Source organism: Pinus tabuliformis, chromosome 5_1 (genome assembly GCF_031772625.1).
Source record: "Pinus tabuliformis cultivar Carrire ecotype Pingquan chromosome 5_1, CPIR1, whole genome shotgun sequence".
Lineage (NCBI taxonomy): Eukaryota > Viridiplantae > Streptophyta > Pinopsida > Pinales > Pinaceae > Pinus > Pinus tabuliformis.
In genome coordinates this window covers 788455939-788483490 of record NC_142305.1, presented here as the reverse complement: position 1 = coordinate 788483490, position 27552 = coordinate 788455939, and the positions used below count along the sequence as shown (strand labels likewise).

Below are 27552 nucleotides of genomic sequence, written 5' to 3'. Positions count from 1 at the left end.
TCCTATTATACAGACTCCAGCAAATGAAGACAGGAACCCAAAGAGAAACAGACAAGAAGGTTCCAGTTCAGCTATGGAAATCACAGATGAACAGTTCGAGATCAGTTACAGGAAGAGGCCCAAGCTTAATCCTATAACTGAATAGGAAGACACCATTGACTCAGTGGAAATCACTAAAATTGACACAATGGTGGAAAGAAGCAAAGGCACTGCAGCTTCAGGAGAAACACATCAGCCCTCAACATCTAACACTCAGCTTATTGAGAGACAACTCAGTGTTGAGGTTTCTTCATTCACCAGGCCAGTGGATAAAGAAAAGGATATCAAGGACAGATATAAAGAAATCAAGTTGAGGAATGAGAAGTTGAAGGCTGAAACTTATGCCCAATAATTCAAACAAACACCGGCAAATCAAAACAGGTTGATGTCAGCCTTTGACATCAAAATAGGAAAAATGCAGATGTCATTCATGCAACCTATAGTCCATCAAACAAAGACATCAGCAAACTATAGAAAAGCATATTTTGAGGTTTTGGCCAGGGATGTTCATCCCATTGACCAAATTGAGTTCCACAAGCAAGCAAGTGAGATCATTTATTCCACCTTGATAAGAAAATCCATGGCTGCACATAAGCTGCAAAGTTCATTGGACAACATTACAGCATAGTACAAATTGGAAAAGGCCTCCTCACAGGCCAAGGACAACAAGATCAAGTCACTGGAGGACTTGGTCATTGAGCTGGGACATGATCCCAATGATATCAAGGTTGCTGAGAAGTTAATAAAGAAAAAGAATGAGGACATTGTTGCTCTCAAAAAACAACTCAAATTGCCTCATTCAGAGCACCCACAGACAAAAGAGGTCCTTGAGAGCCAAACTAATCAAGAGGAGATGATGGACCTTGTTCTCCAACTTAATGATCAATTAAAAGAGATGGAGAATGAGCTGGACAACTAGATACGAATAAAACAAGGCAGCCTTGAGATTGCCCCTGCTACTGTCATTCCAACAGTCACCACAACAGTTCCCTCCACATTGGCATCTTCATTGGATCCTACAGCTCCACTGGCTACAGCCCTCACAACTTCAACAACGCCTACATCAGCAACAAGGTCGACAACAACAACAACTCAGCCAGGTGATGAGGCAAGTAAGTTGGTCAAGGTAATGGAAGACATGTCAATTCAGACCACACAAATAAACAAGCATAAGGAGAAAATAACCAGTCTGGAAAATAACAATAAGCTTGCCCAGATTATGCACAAAGAAGAAGTACAGAAGGCAACCTGAATGAATGAAAGGATAAAAAGCTTGGAGAAGGAATTGACTTTAAAGGAACCACTTGGCCAAGCTAAGGAACAGTTATGAACCAATATCATTGACTCTGTCAATGATATTTGGCCATCCATTCAGGTAATTTTTTAACAAAGTGACCTAGTGAAAGAGGCTACAGAAGCCATACAGAGAATTAAAACAGAACTGGGAGACATGCCAAAGGAAGCCACTAGGATCATTCACTTCCTTAACTCCAAAAACAAATATGAATTACAAGAGCAGGAGATACTTGACAGGACAGGTACAATATTAGAGGTTAAGAAGGTGCTCACCAAGAGAAATTTAATGCTAAACTTGGAAGATAAGTGCCAAACCATGCAATTGGTTATAGACAAATTCATGGTGAAGTTTGATGTTTTGAGGCAAAAGGGTCTGCCCAACCCCTTGGTAATAAACGATAAATTAATGCCACAGGAGGACTACAACAGGAGGATAAAAGAGGTGGCCAGAGATCAGGTAAACACTTCATCTATGAAGGGGATGCCTACTGGCAAGGTCTTATATCAGACCTTTGAGAACTTGTTTTACCTCCAGCATGAGGTAAAACACCTTTTTGTAAATAAACCCACTTTTGCCAAATACACTGAAGCAGATGAAATATACAGGAAGATGGTAAATATCCAATTACCAGATGCAGACACATGGGAGAAAATGAATGACTTACTATAGAAATACACAGTCAAAATGTAAAAATGTACAGTCAGGGTAAAAACGCACAGTAAAAGGAAAAGGATAGATCAGGCAAGTAAAAGAGTATCAGTTGAAAGTGTATCAGTTGAAAGGTCAGAGTGAAAAGAACATCTAGCGTGAAGACCAACAGCAAGGCAAAGAATAATAGGCAAAATATCAAAGCATAAAGACATCACAACCTAATAAACAAGGACAACATACAGTAGTTGAACATCTGTCTCTATCTTCCTACATGAAGATATTTATTTCTCCTAGATTAATTCCCAAGACAGTTTGGGATATTTTGTAAACTATTTTTGTATAAATACTTCATAATTTGAAGTATTGAGTGTGGATTGCTATACATTTGTAGAGTTGTATTGATCATAAACCTAAGGGTTATTGTACCAATTTTTTCAAGTCAACAAACTGGATTGAGTAATAAAGCTATTGCATTACAAGATTCATGTGTTGAGCTATTACAATGAAGTATTTTCCTTGTCAAATTTGTTATTTTCTTATGTATTTCACAAACTTAAATGTTATCTAAAGTTGAATGAATTAACTGGAAATTTATCTCAGAATTTGTTTAAGTACACTCTGTTTTGAACAGTTGATCATTTCTATGTTTTCTTCTGATATCCGGATCTGAGAATCCTTAATTGCTCTTCCATCTCGGTTGACCTTTCACTTTCTTTATAATCCAGCCTAAGGAACCCTTAATTTCTCCCTGGATCCGATTGAAAACCACTTCACCATCCAGCCTTGAGATCTAAAGTAACTCAGCTACCTTGCCCTGTAGACACTATTTTTAGAACTTGATCCAGTCCTGTTTGCTTGACTTTTGACCCCATAGCCCAATGGTAAAAGACACCCCTCTATCCATCTAAGTAAGTGATCCCACCACCAAATCCAAATCAAAACCCAAGTAAAATCATAACTAGCCTAAAATCAATTAACTAAACAAAGTTAAATCATAAAGAGAGAGCCCTCTATGAGCATTAGGAAGGCTAGATCCTAATCTCTAAAGTAGGTTTGTGGTTACCTCTATCATTTCTTTCTCTAACAACTCTAAAGAAATTTTGGAGTGATAACAAGGACGAGAAACTTCTAAGAGACGAGGATCAAATCTGTTTTAATCTTAGCCATTGATTAGAGACTTAATCTCGGTCGTTGATTCTCCAACAGGAAAAGCATAAGAGAAGACTTGAGGGTCATTTGGAAAGACATCATCAGATACTTAGTATCTCAAGGAAAATCAATTCTCAGAGAGAAGGAGATCGATTTCAGAGGGAGAGTTGCAAGGTGGAGGAAGAGGGGGGATTAGCAGCAATCAAGGAGCTCAGAAGAAGTGACGTAGGGACTCTGAGAGGCAACGCAAAGGGAGACGTAGATTAGAGAGACCCAGAGATGACACAGAGAGGGACCAGAGCAGTGCAGAGCCATACAGAATGACGTAGGGTTGACGCAGTAGGGAAAAGAAGCTCTCGAGGGTGTCAGGAAGTCTTGGAGAAAAGTCTCAGGTGTTTTCTCCCAGTGTCTGTAAATTTTTCTCTAAAAGCATTGCTGCTGAAAATTAATAAAACCCGCATCTGTTGCACCAGTTTTCCTGCATTGGGTTTTTCTAGGGACAATCGTCCAAAAATAACCATGTTGATGTGATTGATTCTTGTGCATATATTTGTTTCTGTATAATGATGTGATATCTGCAATAGAATTTATTTTAATGTTTATTGAAGGGAGTTCATAAATAACATATTGGAAATAATAAGTAGGTGAAATAAATCAGTGACTACAAGAATAGAATTTATGTTTAGAAACTTTCAGACATGCAACGTTGATTTCAACACTGAAACTTGAAATTGTTATTTTTTGTAGCATCAGATGTGTTCTAGCCACGAAATTTAGTGGAGAGGCTAGAATACATGAGATCTCCAAAACCCAAAAATTGTTTCTGGAAATTCCGCCTAGAAATGACTTAATTAGATTATTAACCTGTTTTTAAATATTTCCTAAGTCTAAAGTTAGAGAATATGGTTAATTAATCAGAATTAATTAAGTCAAGGCAAGAATCTTCTAGACACTCACACAGATCAACTCCAAGATGATCTTAGACATTGATTATGTTTTATTCTTGGCCGTTGGTGCTCCAACAAAAGATTATAAGAGGTCGATATGGTGATGGAGATACACTTGAGAAATTCGATTTCATGAGCAAATCGATTTCCTAAGTAGCAGCAATCAGTTGTCAGAGAGGGAGCTAGTGAGATCGAAGCAGTGAGAGAGGGCCAGAGAAAGTGAAGCTGGAGGAAGGTTTCCAGATCTAGTCAGTGCATTTGCAGAGAGGCAGAAGAGCCATAGAGAGGCTGACGTTGGGGCAACGCAGTAGCCTCTAGAGGCAAAGTTGATTTGTTGGGAGTGATTGACGTTTTCAGTTTCAGAGGCCGAAAAGGAGTCTCAGAGTGCCGGAAAAGCGTCTTTCTAGTCAGCAGAAGGCATAATGACTTCATCGGAGTCCATCCCAAGGCTAGACATCCAGCTAGCTATGTAGAGCAGCGCAAAGGCCGACATAGAGGCTCAGAGGGACGAAATTCTGAAGGCAAGTTGTGTTGGGAGATTACTTGTGGGGTGAGGAAAATTCCTCTCCAGATTTTTGCCAGTATTTCTCTGTAGGATTGCCAGTTTCGGCATCTATTTGTACTCAGATTATTTCACTGTTGCTTAATAATAAAACCCTCAACTGTTGCATTGGTTTTCCCAAGTTGGGTTTTTCTGGGGACAATTGTACAAAAATAACAACATCATTTTTACTGTGTGTGTGCTAGTATTTTCTTAGTTCCAATGCTATTTATTTTCCACAGTTTTATTTTTGAATGTTGCAGTGTGTTTATTTCGATGTTTCCATAGCAATAAACTGAATAATTAATTTATTAGTTAGAAGAAATAATACCAGTTGCTGCAATAGGATTCCAATTTGGAATTTTCACAAAAATGCTTGAGGGTTTTTCCCTCACACAAGCCTCTCGATCTTTTTGTCAATTCACCAATAAAATCTCATACCTCCCTTTTCCTCAAGTCTCCTCTTCTTTATAATTTTTCATTCTCAAAAAATGCCATGGGTGGCAAAATATTACCATGGGTCACTTATTTTTCTAATGTGGCTTTACCAACTTTTATTTAATTATTAATATAATATCTACTAACTAATATGACAACCTCCTTTTTCTCCCTAATAACCTATGGAGATCATGGTAGGCTATGACCCCATTTTTCTCTGCTATTATGGATTGGAAAGGGACATTACATGTAATATCATTTTTTGTTTATTTAGCTAAAACCCTAGAAAATATTGCAGCATAAATTTGTTGTCGGAAATAATGGTAGAATGCAACACAGATCCACAAAATTTTCTCTGATACCACTATGATATTCCTTTTTATTTAATTGATAAAATTTCCAAAGATTCTATGCAATGGAATACACAATGAAAATTTACTAAAAACATAACAAACTCGTGCAATAAAATTTCTAGTGCCTAAATAAACCATACAATTCCAACCTAGAAAATTTGGCAAGAAAATGTTGCAAGACCCAACTAGTTTTATTTATTTAATACTAAGAAGAGATTACATTAATAAATTGTAGAAACACCTAGCAATTAAACTAGCTAGAAAAAAGCTGAGGCAATGGCCTCTGAAATAACTGTGGTAGTATTGATCTTGACCTCCCAAAACTATAATTGGAATCGATAGACACACCTATGAATCTCGAATGAATTCACCAAGGGATTTGTTGGAAATGAAGCCAAAATTGGAGATTTGGATGATCCCCACTTCCAACTCACAAATTTTCTCTAGATCTGCTCACCAACTGATGTCGATGAACCTCTATGAGATTTCTAAATGAGATCTCCACAATAGTGAGTTAGGGTTTCATCCAACACACCAAGAAACCCAAGGGTTTTTGTCTTAGAGCTCTCTGAACATGAAAACCAAGTTCTCAAACCTTTCTAAGAGAAATTATTCCAAATCCAAGATATCCCAAATGACTTTATTTTCCCTCTTTTAAAGCTTTGATGGATCTCTCTCCAACCTTCTAGAAGCACTTCCATTTTATTTCTTTATTTTCATTCTAGAAGCTGCTCCCTTTTATTTTATCTAAGTGACACTTTTTATTTTATTTTATTTAAGTCACTTTTAATATTGTAAAATGATAAATCTGCCTCTACAATTTATCCAGGCACCGAAAATCACTTTTCATCATCCCATCCTGTAGATCTCTTTATTCCGGTTCCAACGAGCTATTACACGAAGATGTTTCTCCAAATAATTTTCTTTAAATAACACCTTTAGCGTATTTAATTAAAATATGTTTGATAATAAGCTCATTTTACGAGAATCATTGGAATGCAATGGAATCAAGAATGAATTATGCGGAACTGACCCTGATGATGAAATGTAGCAAGCGAACCCCATTGGACCCCATAAAACTCCTCCAAATCCTCCGGGCCCGCTGATGATGTAATCTCGCTCCTGTGACATGGCTAATACCAACCCTGGAAATCCACCCTAATCGCATCATAGGGAAACCAAAGTTGAGGATATTATCATATTACATTACAAAAACCCTTTTGCCAAACAATGTCAGAATATACAATAGGTCAAATTTAGCTCAGTCCTTCAAGACTAGTTCAATGCCAGGCTGCCCTACTTGGTGATTGTAGAAACCTCGTGTTGAGCCACCAGTGTGGCTTTTCACGCTGTAATGGATACCTGATCTTGTATGCACTTTGGAGAATTCCTTGTAAGCATGTTTTTTGAAGGGTTGATACCTTGATAGGGTTTATTGAGTCATTTCCAGAAAAATCATTTGATGACTTAGCTTATAAGGTTAGAGATTGAAAAAAATTGTTGATAGAAATACCAAGGATTATTATTTCCATGGTTTATTTTGACCTCATTGCAGCTTTGGCTGTAGTCAAGTGTGTGTTCCTTCCTCTGTAGGCATACCTGTATGTTTTCTGTATAATATAAGAAGTATCATTAAATAAAAAAGAAACAGAAAATTAAAGATTAAACAGGGATACAATCCCTCAGCTATGTAGTTTAGTAGGACACAACAAGGTGTCTGGGCTTGTGTTAACGTGGAAACCCAAGTTCAAACACCCTCTTGCATGTGGATGAGCCTAAGTGCAAGTCCTAGGTGATTTTGATTGCATAGAAATGTGCCTTATAGCACAACAGCTTAGCCTAAGGACAGCCGTAAGTTTTTATACGAGTCTGAAAAGTTGTTAAGGTTTAGGAGAATCTCATGTAGTGTCTAAGGTCATTCATCCATATATATCTTGATAATCAAGGTTTGACTGGTATGACTTATGTCTTCACATAATGAAAGGATACATAATAGATATGAGTATTTAGCCACAGACCACTATAATTACCAAACAGTTTTTCTACAATGGAGATACAAACAGGAATTTTCCATAAAAATCAAGCTAAAGTGACAAATAACATTACAGCTACATCACCAGGGGATGCTGAGCAAGCAAGTAGATTGAAAATTTATATAATCTGTACTCATGCAAGAATTAAATTAATGGGCAACAAAATATTTACTGCTAATATATTCTTTAAAAAGGATGCAGAGTTGATGGCTAGCCACAGTAGAACATCTGATAGCATGCCTATAAATGGGTAGATTGCCAACAATGGTATACTTAATACCTGCAATTCAATACACAATGTCGTTACATCAAATGTTGAAATAAAAATATCTAAGTTACAAAATTCTTAGTTTTTAAGTCACTAAAATTCTTATATCTACATTTATGGAAATATTTGATCAGTGAAAAGGAATACATACTGCTGCAATGCGGGTTATGAAAATAGCTCCAACCTTATTTGCCAACGGAGGGAAGATAAGAAGAGTAAATATTAGTAGCCCAAAACCTTCAAAGTTCAATACCAATAAAGCAAGGATTAGTCTTTTATCTATAGCAAGCAGAATATGGTAATGTAGCAATTCAAATATATAAAACAGAAAATAAAGTAGAACATCAAGGATTTCAAACTCAGGAAAATAAAATGTTTCATTTCATGAATCCTCCGAATAGAGGATTACTGTCCATTTCTAGGTGAAGTATATTAAATATTTCGAGTAGTAAGTACTTGAGTGTAATGTTTCAAATGGAAATTAACAGTGATAAACAAAGCAAACTAAGCACATCTAACACAAGAAATTACACATGCAATCAGGTAACCAGAAATACTCCAAAAACACCCCAAAATGGCAATTTTATTATCAAATGATAGGAGTACAATGTGTGATGGAAGGAATGCACCTGGGCTTGCTTAAGCCATGCTACAAGCCTCAGGTGTCCAACAATGTCTGCCCCACTGCTGTAGAACAACTCCTCTGCAAAAATCTGCACTGGCCCTAGCGAGACTAAACTGCTGGCTGGAAAAAAAGAAGATTTGCCCCACTTTCGATGCTCAGAAAATTCTGCAAAATTAGCCCCGATCTCCTCTCACCAAACCCACAAAAAACTAGGAAGGGATTTGGCTAATTCCAACCTCCCGGAATTGCCAAGAGCGCTGGCCCGACACCCCATGAGTATGTCTTGTGTCCCCGCTGCACAGTCCCTGCAAAGAGAAATTCGTTCTTCCCCAAATCAGCAATTTCCAGTCTCCAAATTCTCCAAAGGGATTAGTCTTCCCCTAGAGCAGCTATACTAAATTCCTCCAGACGAAATCATATACACCCTCAGAATCCAGCTTTAATGAGTGATACGATTTCGTCTGGAGGAATTTAGTATAGCTGCTCCAGGGGAAGACTAATCCCTTTGGAGAATTTGGGGGCCGGAGATTGCTAATTTGGGGAAGAACGAATTTCTCTTTCCAAGGACTGCGCAGGGGGAACACTAGACATATTCATGGGGTGTCGGGCTTAGCTCTTGAGTGCTGGAATTTGTGATAGAACACCTCTCCTACTACAGGGGAAACTTTCCAAAGCCCTTCATTAGTAGAATATCAAGGATTTCAAACTCTGGAAAATAAAATGTTTCATTTCATGAATCCTCAGAATAGAAGATTACTATCCATTTCCAGGTGAAGTATATTGAATATTTCGAGTTGTAAAACTTTAGTACAATTAAAGCTCAATGAGGTTCCATGATAGAACACTGACTCTGGTCCCACTAGGAGGGGTGGAGGTATTACCCACCGTTTATCCTCCAAAACCTGGAGTCATGGGAGGACTATGCGAATCACGCTCCCCTAAACGTGTGATGATGACTATCAGATGCCTCCTAAGCAATCAGGTTGATATAATCAATGCTGATACCCTTGAGAGCCTACAAATGGTTAGTCAGTATAGCTAATGCCATGGCATACTCTAGTAGAGGACGGATAGGATGGAAGCGGAAGAGATTATAAAGGATAGGATGATTCTAGAATAGCGTGGGAACCCGACAGGGGCAGAACATGAATATTATAGTTATAAAATGTTAAAATATTCAAGAAAACAAATTTTAAGTACCCATATAAAACAAATTCAATCCCAGAATACAAAGACTTATATGCTCACACTAATCACTAATATATTTTGGAAACCCTAACTTCGGGACGAAATTTTTGGAAGGAGGGATGTATGTAATGACCCACCTATAACTATAAATAAAATACGAATGTTAGCATACATACAAGACCTCCATACGATAGCTACGTTTGCATGGGCCCACATGTATTGCACTATATATAAGCTAGTTACTACAGGAAAAGATATAAATTAAGGTAATGAATTAATACCTCATCCCAACAGAGACTCCTATACCTCCCAATAATGCCTTTTCGACTCTAGGCAGATTGACTCTTTTACAATAATGACTCTTCCAATGATTACACTTTTACAAATGACTCTTCCAATGATGACACTTTTACAAATGACTCTTTTACAACTTTACAATAATGACTCTTGGCCTTGACACTTCTTCACAATATACGGATGGTTGTCATGTCTTCAAAGGATGTCCCGCTGCAATGCTTCCTTTGATTTGATACTTCTTTTCTTCAATTCTTGCTTGAAGTTGTACTTGAATCTTCTTCTACTTGCATGCAAAATTTGCCCCGCGAAACCAATCCCAAAACAAAACAAAATACCCTTCAACTTACCTCTGCCTGCAAAACACATGTAAGTTCATAATAATGAATAAATTAAAATTAAAATTACAATGTGTTCCTGAAGTGTGCTTGTCACTTTTGTTTTTGACTTGTTGCAGCAATAAACAAAGACTCCCACTCTTGATATAGGCCTGGACTCTATGCAAGACTATATCCAAAACTGACCTAAATATATATACAATAAAAATTGATGACAGACCCTAGACATGTGATAAACCAAGTTCTAAGTAAAACAATGGATACCATTCTATCAACTATGACAAGACAAGTAACATGAAATTATAACATCATATAGATTTAGCAGACTTGGTGTAGCATCAAGAATATGTAGCATCAAATGTGTAGTATCAAGAATAGGACATACGAAATGTGGTATCAAAACTAACTATGACATATAGAGACATATAGATATAACCAAGACCCTATATGTACTTACGTTGTCCTGCAAAAACATGTCAGAGATGACACTCATATTTCAAATGTAAACACTAATCATACATACCTTGTTGTAGGAGACTTACCCTTAACTATTGATGTGTGGTTCTTAATGCAATGATCCTTGAATGCATGCTTTTTCTTGCCTTCTAAGAGCTCGATATTGAATCTGTTGTATCTATGTAATTTCGGATCTCTAGGGTCAGAAATTTCGTCTTGTGGTAGCCCTCTGAGTCCTCTTTCCAACCCCACAAGTCTGATCAAGATTGGATTCTTCAGGAAAGAGTTATGCCCAATCTCCCACGATGACCTGATTATAGACTAGTTCAATAGAGTGAACTTGTACAAAGTGCCATGTGTCACTGTTGCGACCTTCGGCCCTGAAAACGCTACTCAACAAACTACAGTCCGTCCTCTTGCTGTGACTATTTACGAAATGTGAATCCAATGCTCAAAGAGAAAGTTATGACTATTTTCCCAACATCACCTTTGTGACATGGAATTCGGAACCCTGCAAAAACCCTAACTTCCTTAGATCATATCTCCGAAAATATAGCAAACCAAGATCTGAAATTCGGTCACAAGGTTCATCAAGATTTCCGCTCAAATTGGTTATAATTTCAACTTCTGAAGCTTCGCATAAAAAAAGTTATAGCGAAAATTACACGATGACCTATTTGAAGTCACACAATCCCTACATATGAGGGTCATTATTTATATGAATGTCTTGAGTTGAGAGGGTCCTCAACAAGTGAACATTGGAGGGATTTTAGGAGAAAAAAAAACATTATTAATTATTGACTATTCAATGACTACAACCAATTATGAGTGCCATGCCACAACCCCATAGGGTTTTAGCCCACTAACTAGGGTTACTAACTTCAAACGCAAATAACTCTCAAACTGTGAAAACCTGGGAGGTGTACCATATATCAACGGAAACATTTTCAACGAGTACAATCAATTGAGAAACATTTTCGATGAGTAGAATCAATTGAGAAGATATTTGACGCAAAATAATATGAGTTGTCAATTGATGAGACACATGCAACACTTGTAAGCTAATTTTATTCTTCCAATTGAAGTTATAATTGCAACTTATGTTGAACGCTATTTCATTTTCATTACTTTGAAGCATTGCAAATCGATCTCTCTTTTGAGGAAAAAACTTACATGCATTTCATCTAGGCATTTTAGTATAGGAAAGCCCAAAGCCTCATTAAAATTTTACCTCCAACATAAGTTGGTTGAAGTAGACATCTTAGGGACCCTGTACTCTTCTATTGACTCCTCACTGTGAGATCCATATCTTTGGGCAAAGGTGAGGTCTGAGGATTAAAGAGTTAAATTGTAATCTTGTTGTAGAGATAATTAATAAAAATTAACCAAGAGCACTTTCCATTGTATTTACTTTACTTATCTCTTGATGGTTTGGGTTTTCATATGAAAAGTCTATTCCAAAAGCAAGTATTGAAATCTTTTCAAACAAGTGTTTTCTTTTCATGCTTCAAGTCTAATTGCATATTGATGTCTTGGTTTAGCACTTCATTTCTTTTACGTTTCCAAGTTAATTACTAATTTTTGGGTTTTGGCAAGATATGTTTCACATGTTTGATTTATAAAATTGATTATCTCAAAAACTTTTTGTATCTGACATATCTTATGCTAACAATTTTTGTTTATATTTTAGGGTTACTTTGCTTTCTCTTTTGAGAGCATTGCATTTTACTTTGAGCAAATATATTTTTAAATTGTTGAGCAAATTCCTTATAAGGCATTGGTTTTATGGTTTTTGTCATATTAATGATTGACATTGTTATTTCAAGTTGCTCACTTCATATTTGCTCATAAATCCTTAAAAGTAATCCATTTTCACTATACCACTCTCTTAGAAACTTACATCTTTTAACTTAACTTTTCATTAGAGACCACCCCCCTTAGCTAACCTAGGAGATAGCTCAAATGGAGAGAATCAGGATTAGTGTGACAGCCCCTTCTCTGAGTTCCCTACCACCAACCACACCTTGTGGGGTTGAAGGTTTTTCTCACTAACTTGTAGGTAGGTGTAGGCGACAGGGTCAACATGTCTATCTGGGCAAATGAGGAGGTATAGCTCACATCGTGGAGGGCTTACCAACAGAGTAGTAGTAGAGATGGTGATCTTGACAAGATGCGAGATGTTGCTTATGGACTCAGTCTTAGACCTTGATATCTAGGGCTATATAGGGGTATGCAGCAGTGCACAACAGTATGCGGAGGAGCACAAAGGTGTGCAGTGGTGCACAGTGGTGTGCAAGGTTGATCCGTGGTGTAGGAGCGGTTCACATCTTAGTGCATTATCTCATAGAGTGACAGACACATCAATACAAGAGGGATACCAGTTGATCCGGGATGATGCAATAGCATGTAGCAGAGTCGGGCGGTGCACAAATATTTGCGATTGGGCGAATTTGTATGCCAGGAGACACGAGTATACATGGTTATATGCATTAGTGCGTGGGGTTGCACTACAAACTAAGGGAGTGCTACCTGCAGGGAGATTCCTTGACGAGGATGTCAGGCATGTCATTGGGGTGGACATATATAGGTTGGGAAAGCGGATCAGTCATGAGACAGGCCGTGAGCGTCCACACGGGTTGATCATACCCATCGAAACCCACGCATCTTCCACTCGTTGGCACCCTGTGCAGTTGAGGGGAGCCTTGTGTTCGATCTAGACCCACAATGTAGATAACAGGACTTGGGAGATTTTCCTGAGATGACGCTATGAGATTCAGTGCCTCCAGGGCACGATAGATTTTCTCCAATGAAGGAGCAGGGTCGGTGCGCGAGTTGACAGCCACAAGTTGGGAGATGAGGTGATCTTCTGCAGGGGTGGCATATTGTTTATCACTGAGCCTATACCACTAAGTCTGCCATCCACCCTCTCGATAATGTGCCAATACAATGTTTGGAGCCCAAACACCCACTGGAAAATTGCCTCAACTACATACGATATCCTCTGCTCATGCGGGATCCCGACATGCCCTGTAGAAAGAGTGGCACATGTCTGCCCTGTGACCAACTCCCTAGGTATAGGCTCAATGATGAACAATATGCCACCCCTACAGAAGATCACCTCATCTCCCAACTTGTGTTTGTCAACTCGTGCACCGACCCTATTCCTCCACTGGAGAACACCTATCATGCCCCAAAGGCACTGAATCTCATAGTGTTGTCTCAGGAAAATCTCCCAAGTCCTGTTATCCACACTGTGGGTCTGGATCGAACGAAAGGATCCCCTCAACTGCACATGGTACCAACGTTGGAAGACGCATGGGTTCCGATGAGTATGATCAAGAACCCGTGTGGACGCTCTCGACCCGTCTCGTGACTGATCCGCTCTCCCAAGCTATGTATGTCTACCCCAATGACATGCTTGAAATCCTCATAAAGGAATCTCCTTGCTAGTAGCATTCCATCAGTCCATAATGCAACCCCACACACTACTACATATAACCATGTATCCTCATGTCTCCTAGCATACAACTGCACCCAATCGCACATCTCTATGCACCACCTAGCCCCGATACATGCTACTGCATCATCTTGGATCAACTGGTATCCCTCTTGTATCGATGTGTCTGTCACTCTATGAGGTAATGCACTAAGATGTGAACCGCTCCTACACCATGATGCAACCCTGCACACCACTGCAAACCTCTATGCTCCTCCGCATACTGTTGTGCACCGCTGCATACCCCTATACACCCCTGGATATCAAGGTCTAAGACCGAGTCCATAGGCAACATCTCGCATCCTGTCAAGATCACCATCTCTACTACTATTTTGTTGGTAAGCCCTCCACAATGTGAGTCATACCTCCTCATATGCCCAGATAGACCTAAGCGGCCCAACTCCTCACATGCTAATGGGAATGATACTAATGTGCCTAGCCTCAATATCCCTTGCATCCCATATGCCAATAAGAAAGCACTGTCTCCATACAATGCCCTGTCTAATAGCCTGTTGATGCCATGTCCTCCTACCAGCGCTATGATGTGATGGGAAATCCCACCTGGATCCCAAAAATAGTCTAGCCCCCGAGCCCCTCTGGTAATCCTTGGCCTCTGTTGAACTGTGTCCATGGATGTATCCAACCGCCTAACCTAGTCCATCGGGTACCAGCTCAATACCTCTCGCCATCCAATCCCAAAGGAGGGATCGAATGTACAATCCCCTATGGAAGGAACAAGCCCTCCAAGATAATGTGGTGTCATACTCAGCTCATGTCGCTCAATCCTGCAAACTTGGCCATCCCCCCGGGTCTGTCTAAACAACTCTGCCTCCCTCAACCCAATGCGTAAGGGTGGGATAATAACGTTGTAGATCCCATCAGTGTGCCTCTAAAGCGAACTGTGCTAAAAACCTAACACGTGGCCTCTCTGCTGCCCCTCATCAATGGCTAGCCCAAAGGATGCCTGCACATCCTCTTCCGTCATGGACTCAACATGAACCTCCAACTGCTCCTCCATAAACAGCCAACACGAAAGACATGCTCACTAGTCAGCTGCAAGTGATTATCGTCTGGCAACTCTGCCATGGACCTGGAGGCCTCTGTACCTATCGGCTCAACAATGGTGGAGTTTTCTTCCGGCACCTCATCAACCTGTGGTGCGTTGCTATCACCTGAAAACTCAGTCACAACCCTGGATACCTCAACAATGGATGACGCCTCATCAATGGGTGTATGCTCAACTATCTCCTTGCCAACCATGGCCCCTTCAACTACTCTTTCATCTTCTTCCTTAATACTCCTCATCATCCTTGCAAAATCCCACTGAATCTCCATTGGTTTGTGCATGCCCCTTAGTTCACAGAATTCCCAAAAAGAGAGGGACACCTGAATGCCATGACCCAGTGATTGGTATGCCCTCCAGTTTGCTCCCAATAACTCCACATCAGTTGCAATCATGTCCGGATTCCCAACTGTGGAATGAATCAACTTCTCCCCCACATCAATCATCATTTGTTGCATCCTAATCACCTCATTCAAGGTTATCGCCATGTTGTTTGATTCTAATCTTTCCCACAGGCTGAGCCAAGATTATGGCTCTGATACCACTGTAATATTCCTAATGGAAATATACAATGATAAACAAAGCAAACATAACCAAAAACACACAGAAAAATACTCAAGCATCAGAACACCATTTTAAAGCCAAAAACTGTGTTGTTGAGCCATTTTATTATAATATGAAGAGGGTACAATGAGGTGCTAAAAAGATTGCACCTGGGCTTGCTCAAGGGAAGCTAGCTAAGCCTAAATGAATAAGAAGAAGTTCCTTTCAAATATGTTGCTACTCTATCTCCTGGCTCTGTACTGAATTGCCTAGAAATATGTTGCTAGGTGTGAAGATCTACTGCTAGGGCCTCCTTCAGTGCTCAGAAAAATCTGGGAAATTAATCTCGATCTCTCCACCAAATACCTAGAATAACTCACGAAGGCATTGGCCAATGCTTCACTTTGGAAATTCAGCCTATTTCCCCTAGTTCCACTAGCTGCTTGCTGAATTGGGACGCTCCAAAATTGACACCCAACTGCTTGTCCCTCCTCCACAAGCAAAATATGTAACCTACATCAAATGTTGTGTTTCTTGTTTCAGCGCGTAACTCCCTTCACTCTTCAACCTCCCAACGTGCCTCCTCTAGGAACTGCGCAGTCCTTGCACTGCTACACCTTTCCCTGCTGCTGTAACTTGGCCTCCCTGCTACTACTTCCCAGCTGCTGTAAGTTGTAACTCGGCCTTCCTGCTGCTACTTTCCTTGTTGCTGTAACTCGGCCTCCTTACTACTACTTTCCCTGCTATTGTATCTCGACTTACTGTTGTTGTAACTCGATTCACTACTGTTGGTACGACTTGGGATGAAGTAGAACTCCCTCCTTGGGTTGGCACTCCAAGTCCATAGAATCAAGGGTTGAAATCTCCACTCGAAGACACTCGTGTGCTAAACATCACTACAGACTTGGTTTCAGCTCAAGCGTGCTATGTCAAAGACACAATTTTTGAATAAATGAATCAATCCCCAAAATGAGTGCCTCTTGCTCTATTTATAATTCGTGGCTCCTTCTCTCCTTGTGGTCCCCACTCTCTCTCTCTTCCTAATTCACAATCCCTTCTCTTTCCTCTCTCTTCCAAGAGTTTGAGTTCCCTCCTTGGGTCGAATTTTTCTTTCTTGTGGCCCCCACTTTCCACTAGAGCCGCAATATTCTCTTTTCCTCCTAAGTCCCAGTTCCAGAATTGTGTTCTATCCCCAAACTCATCTCTAATGCTGAAAATCAAAATTGGGGAATATTACAATTGCTGTCCCTAAGGAAGTCACTGAAGTTTTATATGAAAATCTCTGAAAAGTAGGTGTTTTTGGGTGATTCTTTGCATTCTTTCTTCAAAAAGTTTTAGTGGTTATTGACATTGGGTTTTAAGTTCAAATACTTGATATTTTATGAGTTCTTAATTAGGATTACACACATATAAGCTTGCTGTCCCAAAAGGAGCATTTGACTTGGATATTCATTTATTCGAATTGTGAATGGTGTTTACATTGAAATACAATTTTCTTTGAGCTAAATAGCATTGAAGGTAATTTGCTTCATTTGCATAACATTGAGTAATCTGAGGATAATTGATTGATTTGAGATCTAATTGCATATTGGGCATCTTTGTATAACTTGTCCTGAAATTTCAAAGCAATTGTTTTTTGGCATTTGTACATTGAAGATTAAATAAGCGATCTATTGTAAATTTGTGGCAAATTGTACAGCGTGCGAAAGCTTCATTTCAATACTTTTCATCTTGAAAAGTGCACATTTATTTTTGGGATTGAAATTGAAACTCTGATTAAGTACTTAGCATATAACTCAAAAGAAATCGTAAATCTAAGTGCTCCTAAGTTTCAAATCTCGCTTCACTAATCATCTTCTAATTCATCCTTGCATTCTCATTCTAAGTTAGTCTTGCATTTAATAATTGACCTCAAAGCATAATCGTGGTTGAAAGAAAGATAGGAACACCTTTGCATCTTCATTTGAAGAGTCTAGTATTTTTAGTGTCTAAAACGGTGAACTTGCAGTTGTCAAAGCCACAGCCTCTGCAGCGCCGGAAGCACCGGGTACATTAAATCTCAAAGAGAAGGATCATTAATCACACCCTCGTGTGCTTCATCTTGACTTCTCTCTGTCATTCGTTATAAATCTTAGGCTCAATACAGACAAAGATCAAAGGACATATTTAGAATAGGCATATAATTAAAATTTACCAAGATCCTGCATTTCACATTAGTTTTAGGAACTACATGTCATATAGGTCAGTTATTTATCCAAGCAACAATTATCCATCCAGTACCTGTCCTAAATTTACTCAGCAAGATAGTTGACTCCATAAGGCACTGGTATCAATAGTCTAAATTTAATCTAATCCTTTAAAATCTTGCTTAATCTAAAACGAGTATTTGGTCGCCTAACTGTGTCTCCCAGATTGATTGGTTCCCAACTAATTTTTCTTCCATCCATTTTCATAGGATCTACCCCCCTTAGTCTGATGTTGGGAGACAGTTTAAACGGAGAGATTGGGGACGAGGGTGACAGCCCCCAATCTAAGCCATTGTCGCAGTGCCTAGACATTTTGTGCGAAAACACACCTCAATGTAATAAATCATTGGAACTGAAAAGAGAATATCTACAGGATGGGATGCTAAGAAGTGACTTCCAATGGCCAGAGGGAGTATGGTGGGCAATTTACCATTTTCCTTAATTAAAAACTAACTTTAATTAGTCATCTAATTAAAGAAAAATAATTAATTGGAGGAAAAGGCCCAAAAGTGACCTAAGTGAAATAAAATAAAAATAAAAAGTCACTTAAGATAAAATCAATGGTCCCGGATGCGGGTCATTAATTGCGCGGTTACAGCGCAGCAATTCTGGGTTGGCAAGTGGCACGGCCACATGGCCACCCACGCCTCCAGCCAAAAGCCCACCGCCATTATTAAATGCGTCTTAATGTTGTGTGAAAGCCGAGGAAACCTCACTTTGATCCTTAAGATGGCGAGTTCGGACCGCCTTCCCCCTGTTACTCCTCCTTTGAACTGTAACTGCCTCCCCGCTACTGCAGAACCAAGCCTGCACACAACCACAAGGAGAAGGTGCCAGATCCTCTACTGTACTGAAATGGTTGAAGGTGCCCACTTCTCGCATAATCTGTTTTGCTGCTTTAGAACTGCTACTTCGGCCCTGAACTCTGCTTCTGATCTTCGAATTCCCCATTCTCCTGCTCCCACTGGCCATTCTATCCCTCGTCCTGCTCCTCCTAGCTCTTGTCGACCCATCTCCAGCCAAGCAAATATGCCTCGTTTGCGGCACAAGATGCGTTGTAGAAGGGGTAGAGGCAGAGGCAGAGCCACTTGCCCTCCCTCGTTGTTCCTCCATGACTCTCCTCCTTCGGATTCCTCCTTTCCCTCGACAAAGACTCACTTCACGGCTCGGTATCCCGCCACCCTCAGTGGTAGGGGGCATGCTCAAACGACCGACTCTAGGCATGCTGCAGACGCTCATCAACCTCCTGATGCCTCTGTCCCGATGATGCAACCCTGCCATTCGACCCAGTTCCAGTTTCGATGCACGCTGGAGCGCCCATGCATTATTGCTACCATTTTTGTTGCTTTCAGAGAAGAGCCTCAGAGCTCTGTCATCCCGACTCGCATCATTCAGGAAAGGACCGACACCAGCAGAAGGAAAACTCCTAGTAGCAGCTTTGGGATTTGCAAAACACATGGTGAAGCTCTAAACCGAACGGACACAGCTCCGGGACACAATACTCCAGGCGGAAATACCAATATGGAAGCAACGACGAGCGAGCAACAACACAATGAAGATGACTTAGAGGCTTACAAGTGTCTAATTGTGGAGGAACCTCTGCCACCTAATGACATCTAGCAAGCCATGGTGTTATTCAGGTTTTTTGTGCACCCGGTCACCATCTTAGGGGTCTTTTCTGATGTTTTTAGTTGTCACTGTTGTCAATTTTGTTGTTTTGTTCAAAAAACTCTTACACATTGCTATTACAGGCTAGTTCCCCTGCATGGGCAACACACTTCTCGAGTTTTGGACTGGTTTCCCTTCTGAGGGCAGTCATTTTCAGTTACTGCTTGATAAAACATGGTAAAATCTGGGACAGGTTCTGCAGAGGCCGGTGCCTCCATGTATTATTTTTTGTTACATTAATAGATTTAGTCATATTTAGAAAGAAAGAAAAAAGAAGATAAAATCAATGGAGGAGCTACTAGAATAATGATAAAATAATAAAATAAAATATTTCTAGAGGCTTGGAGATCTATCCATCAGATCTATAAAAGAGGAGGAGGTCATTTGGAGCATTTGTCTTGATTGAGAGTTGGAGAACTGAGTTCTCTGCTTTAGTAGCCCTAGCACAAAAACCCTCGGGTGATTTAGTGAGAGTGGGCGAGAACCCATCTCTCCCTTGGTGAATCCACTCAGGATTCACAGGTTGCAACGTATTGATTTTCAATTTGTCTTGGAGGCCAGTTGCAACATTATTGTAGGTTTATTTGGGGCCATCATCTCAGCGATATCCATGCTCTTTGTACCAGCTTATTTACATATTAATAAAATAAGGCTAAGATCTTTTGCATGTTTATATTGTATATTATTCAGTTGCAAATTCTATTTCCAGTTTTGGTCAAAAATTTTGTGGTTTAATTTGTGCAAATTGTTTATGGTGTTAACGACTTAAATTTCTGAAGTTATTTTCTGCAAATTTTATATTTGGGACATTACAATGGTATCAGAGTTGTTTTTCCTGCCAACCTGGAGGGTTTCAATTTCAATATCAAGTTGTTCGAGGGTTTTACTTTGAAGGTGCCAAATTTGTCAGAGCGAATTTCATTGCAGAAAATAAATTTGGCATTAACTATTCTACAAAATTTCTGCTGCAAAGTGCTAGCCAAATTTCCTTTAGCTGCATCAACCTCTGGGGCACCAATTCTAGACCCGACCCAAATATGTGGCCAAGGGGAGGAGGTGTTCCAACACCCAGTGGACCCAAAGAAGGGAGATGATGTATAGAGCTTGTAATGTGCATAGGGAAGTGATAAATATGGAATGGCAAAACGAGACCATGTTGCCAAAATCGTGGTTTCCCAAGTAGTCCCCTTCCTAAAGCCTTGGGGCCAAAAGGGGAGGTGCCACGAGACTAGGATTGAAGATTAACCCCCCATTCATGGTGAGGGAACAAAACCACGATCAAAGCCCTTCCTTCTTCCAAGTCACCCAATAATCCATGCCAAATGGCCAAACGAAAAACAAGCATAAGCAACCAATTCCACAATGAAAAACATACCTTTTTGGATCAGATTTCACACCTTCTATCATGTGCTTTCAACAAATGGGCAAGTAACATATGAATGATGCAGGTGGCAGAAATTAAGTGGCACATCACTTCAGCTATAAGGTGGTTGTCAGGGGCTGTTGGCTGCCTGTTGGAAGAAGATGAATAGGAGAAAATTTCTCCTAGGGCTACCCACTTTTGGTGGGTAACAATGCCAATCCGTGAAACAATATGATATTAGTCTTTGGACTTTTAAGTTACCCAGAGTTTTTGCTTCAAAAATTCAAACTATTTGAGGACTAGATGGGCATCATGAATGACATATTTCAATTTTTGCAACTTATTTAAATGTGGTCAATATCTTCAATTAACTTGTAAAGTCTTAATATTGTAGTGGTATTTGTAATTTTTTCTTCATTCAAACACAAAAACGTTTGGTCATTTTGCAGAACTATTCATGCAATAAGTCTAAATATCATCTAAATCAAGTGTATATTTTCATACAAATGAAAAGTCAATACAACATGTAACAATGACATTCCACACATATTTGTAGGGAATTCATATAATACCTGTTATAGACAAAACTTCCCCAACTTCACTCGTAGAAAAACCCAATCCTCCATATTGTTTAAGGCTTACAGCCCAAAGAGAAAAAATCTGCAATTCTAGAATTTGGTCAAATCAATAGTTTTGTACTATAAACTGGAAAAATATAAGAACCTTCTCCTTTAACATATCAAAGATAAAGAAAATGTATGGAATTCATACCTCTGAATAGGCCATATCATGAAGGGAGTAAACACAATATATAGAGATTGAAGATATTGCTGGCCAGTTCTTTAAGAGCGACTTTCTATTCTTTTTATGCTTTTGTGGAACCTCTTTATTTTCCTGAAGAGAATTGTCTTCCGAAGCTAGCTCTGGGTCATCATCTCCCTTCTCCTCACCTTCCATAGGGTGTTTATGGAGTGTCTCCTAAATAATAAGATTAATCTTTTATCACAATTAATTCAACGAATTACTCTATATTTTGAATACTGATAGAATAGGAACAAATTCTATAATACCATGCTTAAAATATAGCTTGTGTACACCTTGTGGAACTCCAAAAAGGATGGTACAATGAGATTGTGTATTGATTATCAACAACTCAACATGATAAGTACTAAAGATACATAACACTTATCTATTAGCAAGTATTACTGATTCGTTTCACCAACTTACAGGTGAAAAAGTGTTTGTAAAATTGACTTGAAGTTAGGATATCATCAACTATGTATTAAGGAAGTGGATATACATTAGACAACATTTAAAACAAGTTATAGGCTCTGAGTTTGTAGTAATATGCTTTTTGGATTTTCCAATGCCCAATGAGTATTTGATGAACAAGTTCATATTGTTGTTTTTAGACTATATTCTACTCTTTTCTAAAACCAAGGAAGAACATGAGCAACGTTTGAGATGATTCTAAAATGTTTAAGGGAGTTAAACTCGTATACAAAGCTATCAATGTGTTCATTCAACAACACCAATAACCATTACCTTGGGCACATTATATTGGAAGAAGGGATGTTAATGGATCTTGTAAAGACTATATCCATTATGGAATGGGCAATATGTAATGTCCCTTTTTCCAGGCAATAGGAACAGAGACTAACTCAGTAGCCTAACCATTGGCATAGGCTACAGATTAAAAATAATGATGAAATATCAGAGAATTAATTAATTAAAAAGTGACTGAGGAAAAGGAAAATTGTAAGTCACTTTATTAAAAGAGGAGAAGGACCCATGGTATTCAGATGACCCGTGGTATCTGCATAGCCATCTCAATAAAAGGGAAGGACGAGGTCATTCAGAGGTATGCATAGGTGATTTGGTTAATTGATTTTTTGGGCTCATTGAGCTTTGTATGGGGGTTGTAACCCTAGTGTATATCTTCTTTGGAGGTGAAGTTATCCTTCCTAGGGATCAAAAACTAGTTTCAGTGGTGAAACACCCACCCTAGCTATTTAAGAGGGAGAAACACTTCAAGCTCTTCAATGGTTCTTAACAAGGAAGGAGGATTGAGAATTGTCAGAATCTGGGGTTTGGGAGATTGATGTATTTGCAGTAGACCGGGATCATTTTGGCAAAGGAAATTACATTACAGAGGCCAAGTTACTTGGGGCAGCGAAATATCTTTAAGAAGGCCAAATCATTTTAGTATTTCCAAAGGATGAATTTTGGAGCCAGCCATTACAACTACAACTAGGATTAAGCATGGAGGATTTTTTCCAAGTTTCCAAATTCGAATTAATGGAAATTTCTCCTAAGTTTATTGAATAAAATTGGCTTGAATTTTTGGTGTGGTATTGCTTTAGAAAATTTTGGTTACTGGATCTCCAAACTTTTGATTCGAATTTATTTAAATTTATGAAAAATTTGTCTGTGGAACTTTTCAGAAGAAATCCGAAGAGTACAATTCTCAAAAATTTTAAAATAATTAAAAAGGGATATGTAATGTCCCTAATTGGAAATTCGAAATAATCTCAGAGTTTTTCTGAGTTTTAACGTGATTGTCCAGGGAGGCATTTTATCAAACACATTGCATGCATACTACTGCGGGTATGATTTTTAATTTACTTGACACAGGTAAGTTACCCAGTGGTAATTTCTCATGAATCACATCAACTCCTCAAGTGTTGTAGGTGTTCTTCTAGTTATTCATTGCCAAGCAAATATGCATAATGAAAAAATTAAGAACATTCAACATGCTGGACTGATATATGTATTGAACTAGAATTGTATTATAAACTGATATGAGACAGCTGATATCAGATTGGAGAGAAGACAGACTTTACATTTACATCAACCATAAAGACAATGTATGAGATAAAGAGACCCTGGAATACATGGTGAAATTTCAAGGCAGCAACGGACTTGTTCTTTATACCAATTCCAATAAGCAATGAGATAGAAGATGGCAAGGAATGTCACCATAAATCAGCAATCACATTTTCAGCCAGAACAAGGGAACGCGTGGCACCTAGTACAAAGCTAGTGCAGGAACTTAATACACCAATGATTCTGTTCCTTTTTAATGGCAGAAATGTGTCTTCTACAGAGCACGCCTTGGAGAGGAGAAAGATAAACTCAGTCGGCAAATTAATGTCCCTGTTTGTCAAAAACATTTGAGAGTAAACACTCTGCCTCAAGAAGATGACACCAACAAAACAATTAGGTCTTTGCTGATATAAGACTTGGCACTGTGTTCATTTAATGGATTTGGACTGATCTCCTTGAAGCTCAAACTCTGGTCACTATACACTCAATTCGGCCTTGGAGAAGACAACTCAGCTCTTTGAATAACAAATAAATCAGCCTTCTCTAGTTCTGGAAAATTTCTGAGATTGATTGATGTAGCCTTGGAGACATAATGAAGAGTTCTAACTCTCCTAAGGGTAACCTTGGACCACCAACATTGGAGATCAATTACCTCACTAGAAAATTTCTTGATGCTGAGTAATTCGGCCTTTGGAAGAGTCATGAACTGTGTGCCAATTTTAAATAATTCGGCCCCCCATATGTTGATTTGGGATAGCATCGGATGTGCTCTAGCCATGAAAATTGGTGGAGAGGCTAAAGCACATGAGATCTCCAAGACCCAGAAATGGTTTGGGCAAATTCTAACCGGTTTGGGGGATATTAAAATAATTAATATTTTTAATGGAGTTCTTAAGTCTAAACTTAGGAAAAAAATAAAATAGTAATGGGTATTAATATAAAATTGGGTTAGAAAGTTCCAAAGGACATGGATCAAGCCAAATCTAATCTTAGCCATTGATTAGAGATGTAATCTCGGCCGTTGAAGGACCAACAGGAAAAGTATAAGAGGGGGCTTGAGCGGGGTTTGCTAAGTAAAGTCGAATCAGTGATCAGTTTGCAAAGAGGGGCAGTGAGTACTGGATAGAGAGGCAGAGATAGTGCCAAGAGACCAGCACAGAGGCAGAGAGACAGACGCAGAAGCTAGAGCAGGCCACGCAGAGGCTAGCTGGGACAACGCAGAGGCCAGAAGGGCCTGTGTCATCCATGCAGAGGGCAGCAGGAGTGACGCAGAAGGCCGCAGAGACTGCGCAGTGCCTCAAAGGGCTGACGCAGAGGCCAAGAGGGCTGACGCAGTGCTTCAGTGGTGCTAGAGAGGGTTTCGTGGGGCAGATTTTCTGAATATTTGCTTCTGAATGGAGAGGTATTGCTGTCGGTTATTTTTCTCTGTCGAGTGAGCCAGTTTGACACCTAGTTGTACTTAAGGAAAGACTGCATAATAAAATAAACCCTCAAAATTGCTGCACCGGTTTTGCCAAGTTGGGTTTTTCCGGGGACGAGTTGTCCGAACATAATGTTGTCACTTGTATGTTTGCTATTTCTTTCAGCTGTTGATCTGTACATGGTTGAGACTGTATTGTGTTTATGTCGATGTTTATATGTTTAAATAACTTGTTTGTAATTAACAAGTAGGAGAAATAAACCAGAAGAATACAGATAAAATTTCTAACGGGTAATACTTAGAAATTTCAACATGGTATCAGAGCATGGTTGCAGATCACAGGAGAGCTGAAGGCACCAACTAAAGCAGAGCATTTGCAGCAGAGACAACTGTCCCGAGTGACAGAAGTTGTTCCTTGCAGAAAGCGACAGAGGAAGGGTTGACGCAGAGGAACTACATCATCAGTCCGAGCCATAGAGAGGCCAGTGCAACGATTGAGGAGGGCAGAAAAAGGCTCACGCAGAGCTACGCAGAGACCAGGAGGGTTGACGCAGCTGGTTGAGGGAGCATTTCAGCCAGTGTCGGGATTGCGTAGAGCCTAGAGTCTTAGTCCTTCAATTGCTGGGGCATAGGAAGCTGTGGGAAATTTGCGGGGAGTGAAGCTGGTGGGGTGCCGTGGGTAGAACAACACCTAATGGGGCAAAAACAAGGTAGAGTGAGTCGCTACCAAGGCGAATTTCTAGCCAAGGAATCCGGATCAGTGTTGCAGGTGCATAGGAGATCGGAGAGGTATGACTCAACGGTTGGCAGACGGATTTCCAAGAGCAAAATCTAGACTCAGAGGGAGTCTAGCAGAGAACTTCCAGACCGGAAGTAGCGACTCAGAGGGAGTCGAAGAGAGAACTTCGAGAGGGAAGTAGAGACTCGGAGGAGTCAACAGAAAAAGCAGAGATATGGCCATGAATGGACTGAGGGATCAGGACAGGTTGGACGGGGCGTTCAACTTTGTGCTCTGGAAGGCTAGGATCCTGTCCATTCTAGATAGACATCGCGTCAAGGCCTTCGCCTTGAGAACTGCGGCTATCTCAGTTGACCCGACTGATAATGAGAAGTACAAGGAGGCAATGGCCAAGGCGAAATGCATCATCCTTGATGGGGTCAAGGATCATGTGGTCCAACATATTGCCGAGAAGGAGACGACAAAGGAAATGTAGGACGCCTTGAAGAAGTTGTACCAGCATACTTCCATGCAGACGAAGATGTTAACTTGAGAATCAGCCGTGGTCATACCAGATGTAGAAGGGGGAGCAGATAGATCACTTCCTCGGTAGGTTGAAGGAGATCCGGGACCAACTGACTTCCATAGGGGCCACGCCAAATCAAGAGTTGATGGTGAGGACTGCACTAAACACAGTCTCCGAGGAGTGGGAGACATTTGTCTAGAGCATACTGGGCAGGGCGAATCTTCCATATTGGGAAGAATTGTGGGTGGCTCTTCGCCAAGAAGAGATCAGACGACTAAGAAAGATGGGAAGTAGCAGCAAAGGAGTCTAGATCAAGAAGGAAGAGGAAGAAGATGCAGCTCTGGCATCTGCGGGGAAGCAGAAGAAAAGGAAGAAAAAGGACCTCTCCAAGGTCAAGTGCTTCAATTGTGGGGAACTAGGTCATTATGTGAACCAATGTCCGAGGAAGAAGAACAAGAGAGAGGCGTCTAACTCAAAGGCAGCGCCAGCGAAGGTGGAAAAGGAGGCAGAGGAGGATGACGATTGTGCCATGAGTGCTCATGTACCTCTAGAGAAGAAGTGGGGAGACATCGAGCTATAGTCAAGAGGACTACAGGAGATGAGGGGCAAGATCCTTGAGGTACCCAACCTCTTGGATTATACTTTGCTGCGGGAGCCCTAAAGAGAGAGTAGCAGGGATGGCAGATGTTGGTTAAGACGGATGCAGGTGAAGCAGCAGAGAGTGCTACAATGTAGGAGTCCCCGGGCAGTGCGAGAGGCACGGAGAGTGTTGCAACAGTGCAGGATGGCACAGAGAGGTTTGCAGCGGTGCGAGATGCAGGGAGTTGTTGCAGCAGTGCAGAGGCAGTAGAGAGAGCACTTGTTAGCGGCAGAGAGAGCTTCAGCATCGGGAGTGTTTCTAGCTTGACAGGGATGTCAGAAGTTGGGTGGATCAGTTACTTACTTCTCAATAACTGAGTTGCAGTGCAATAGCAGTTTCTAGTAGCATGATGCAGCATGATGAGAGGGGGATGCAATGCAAATGCAATGTTGGAAGAAAGGACCAGCAACAGCACGGATGGAGAAG

At 40.1% G+C, this 27552-nt stretch overlaps 1 protein-coding gene across 6 annotated transcripts in view; it reads right to left on the bottom strand.

Annotated features, from left to right (window-relative positions):
• Positions 1–27552, bottom strand: part of LOC149167294 (protein ZINC INDUCED FACILITATOR-LIKE 1-like) — a 365578-nt gene that overhangs the window by 175057 nt on the left and 162969 nt on the right. For all 6 annotated transcript variants that reach the window (XM_089432943.1, XM_089432940.1, XM_089432944.1 and 3 more), the window contains 4 exons: positions 21768–21974; positions 21569–21656; positions 7868–7953; positions 7621–7728 (listed from right to left, as the gene is read on the bottom strand). In XM_089432943.1, coding sequence (XP_089289069.1) covers positions 7621–7728; positions 7868–7953; positions 21569–21656; positions 21768–21974 — 489 coding nt within the window. The remainder of the gene's footprint in view (positions 1–7620; positions 7729–7867; positions 7954–21568; positions 21657–21767; positions 21975–27552) is intronic.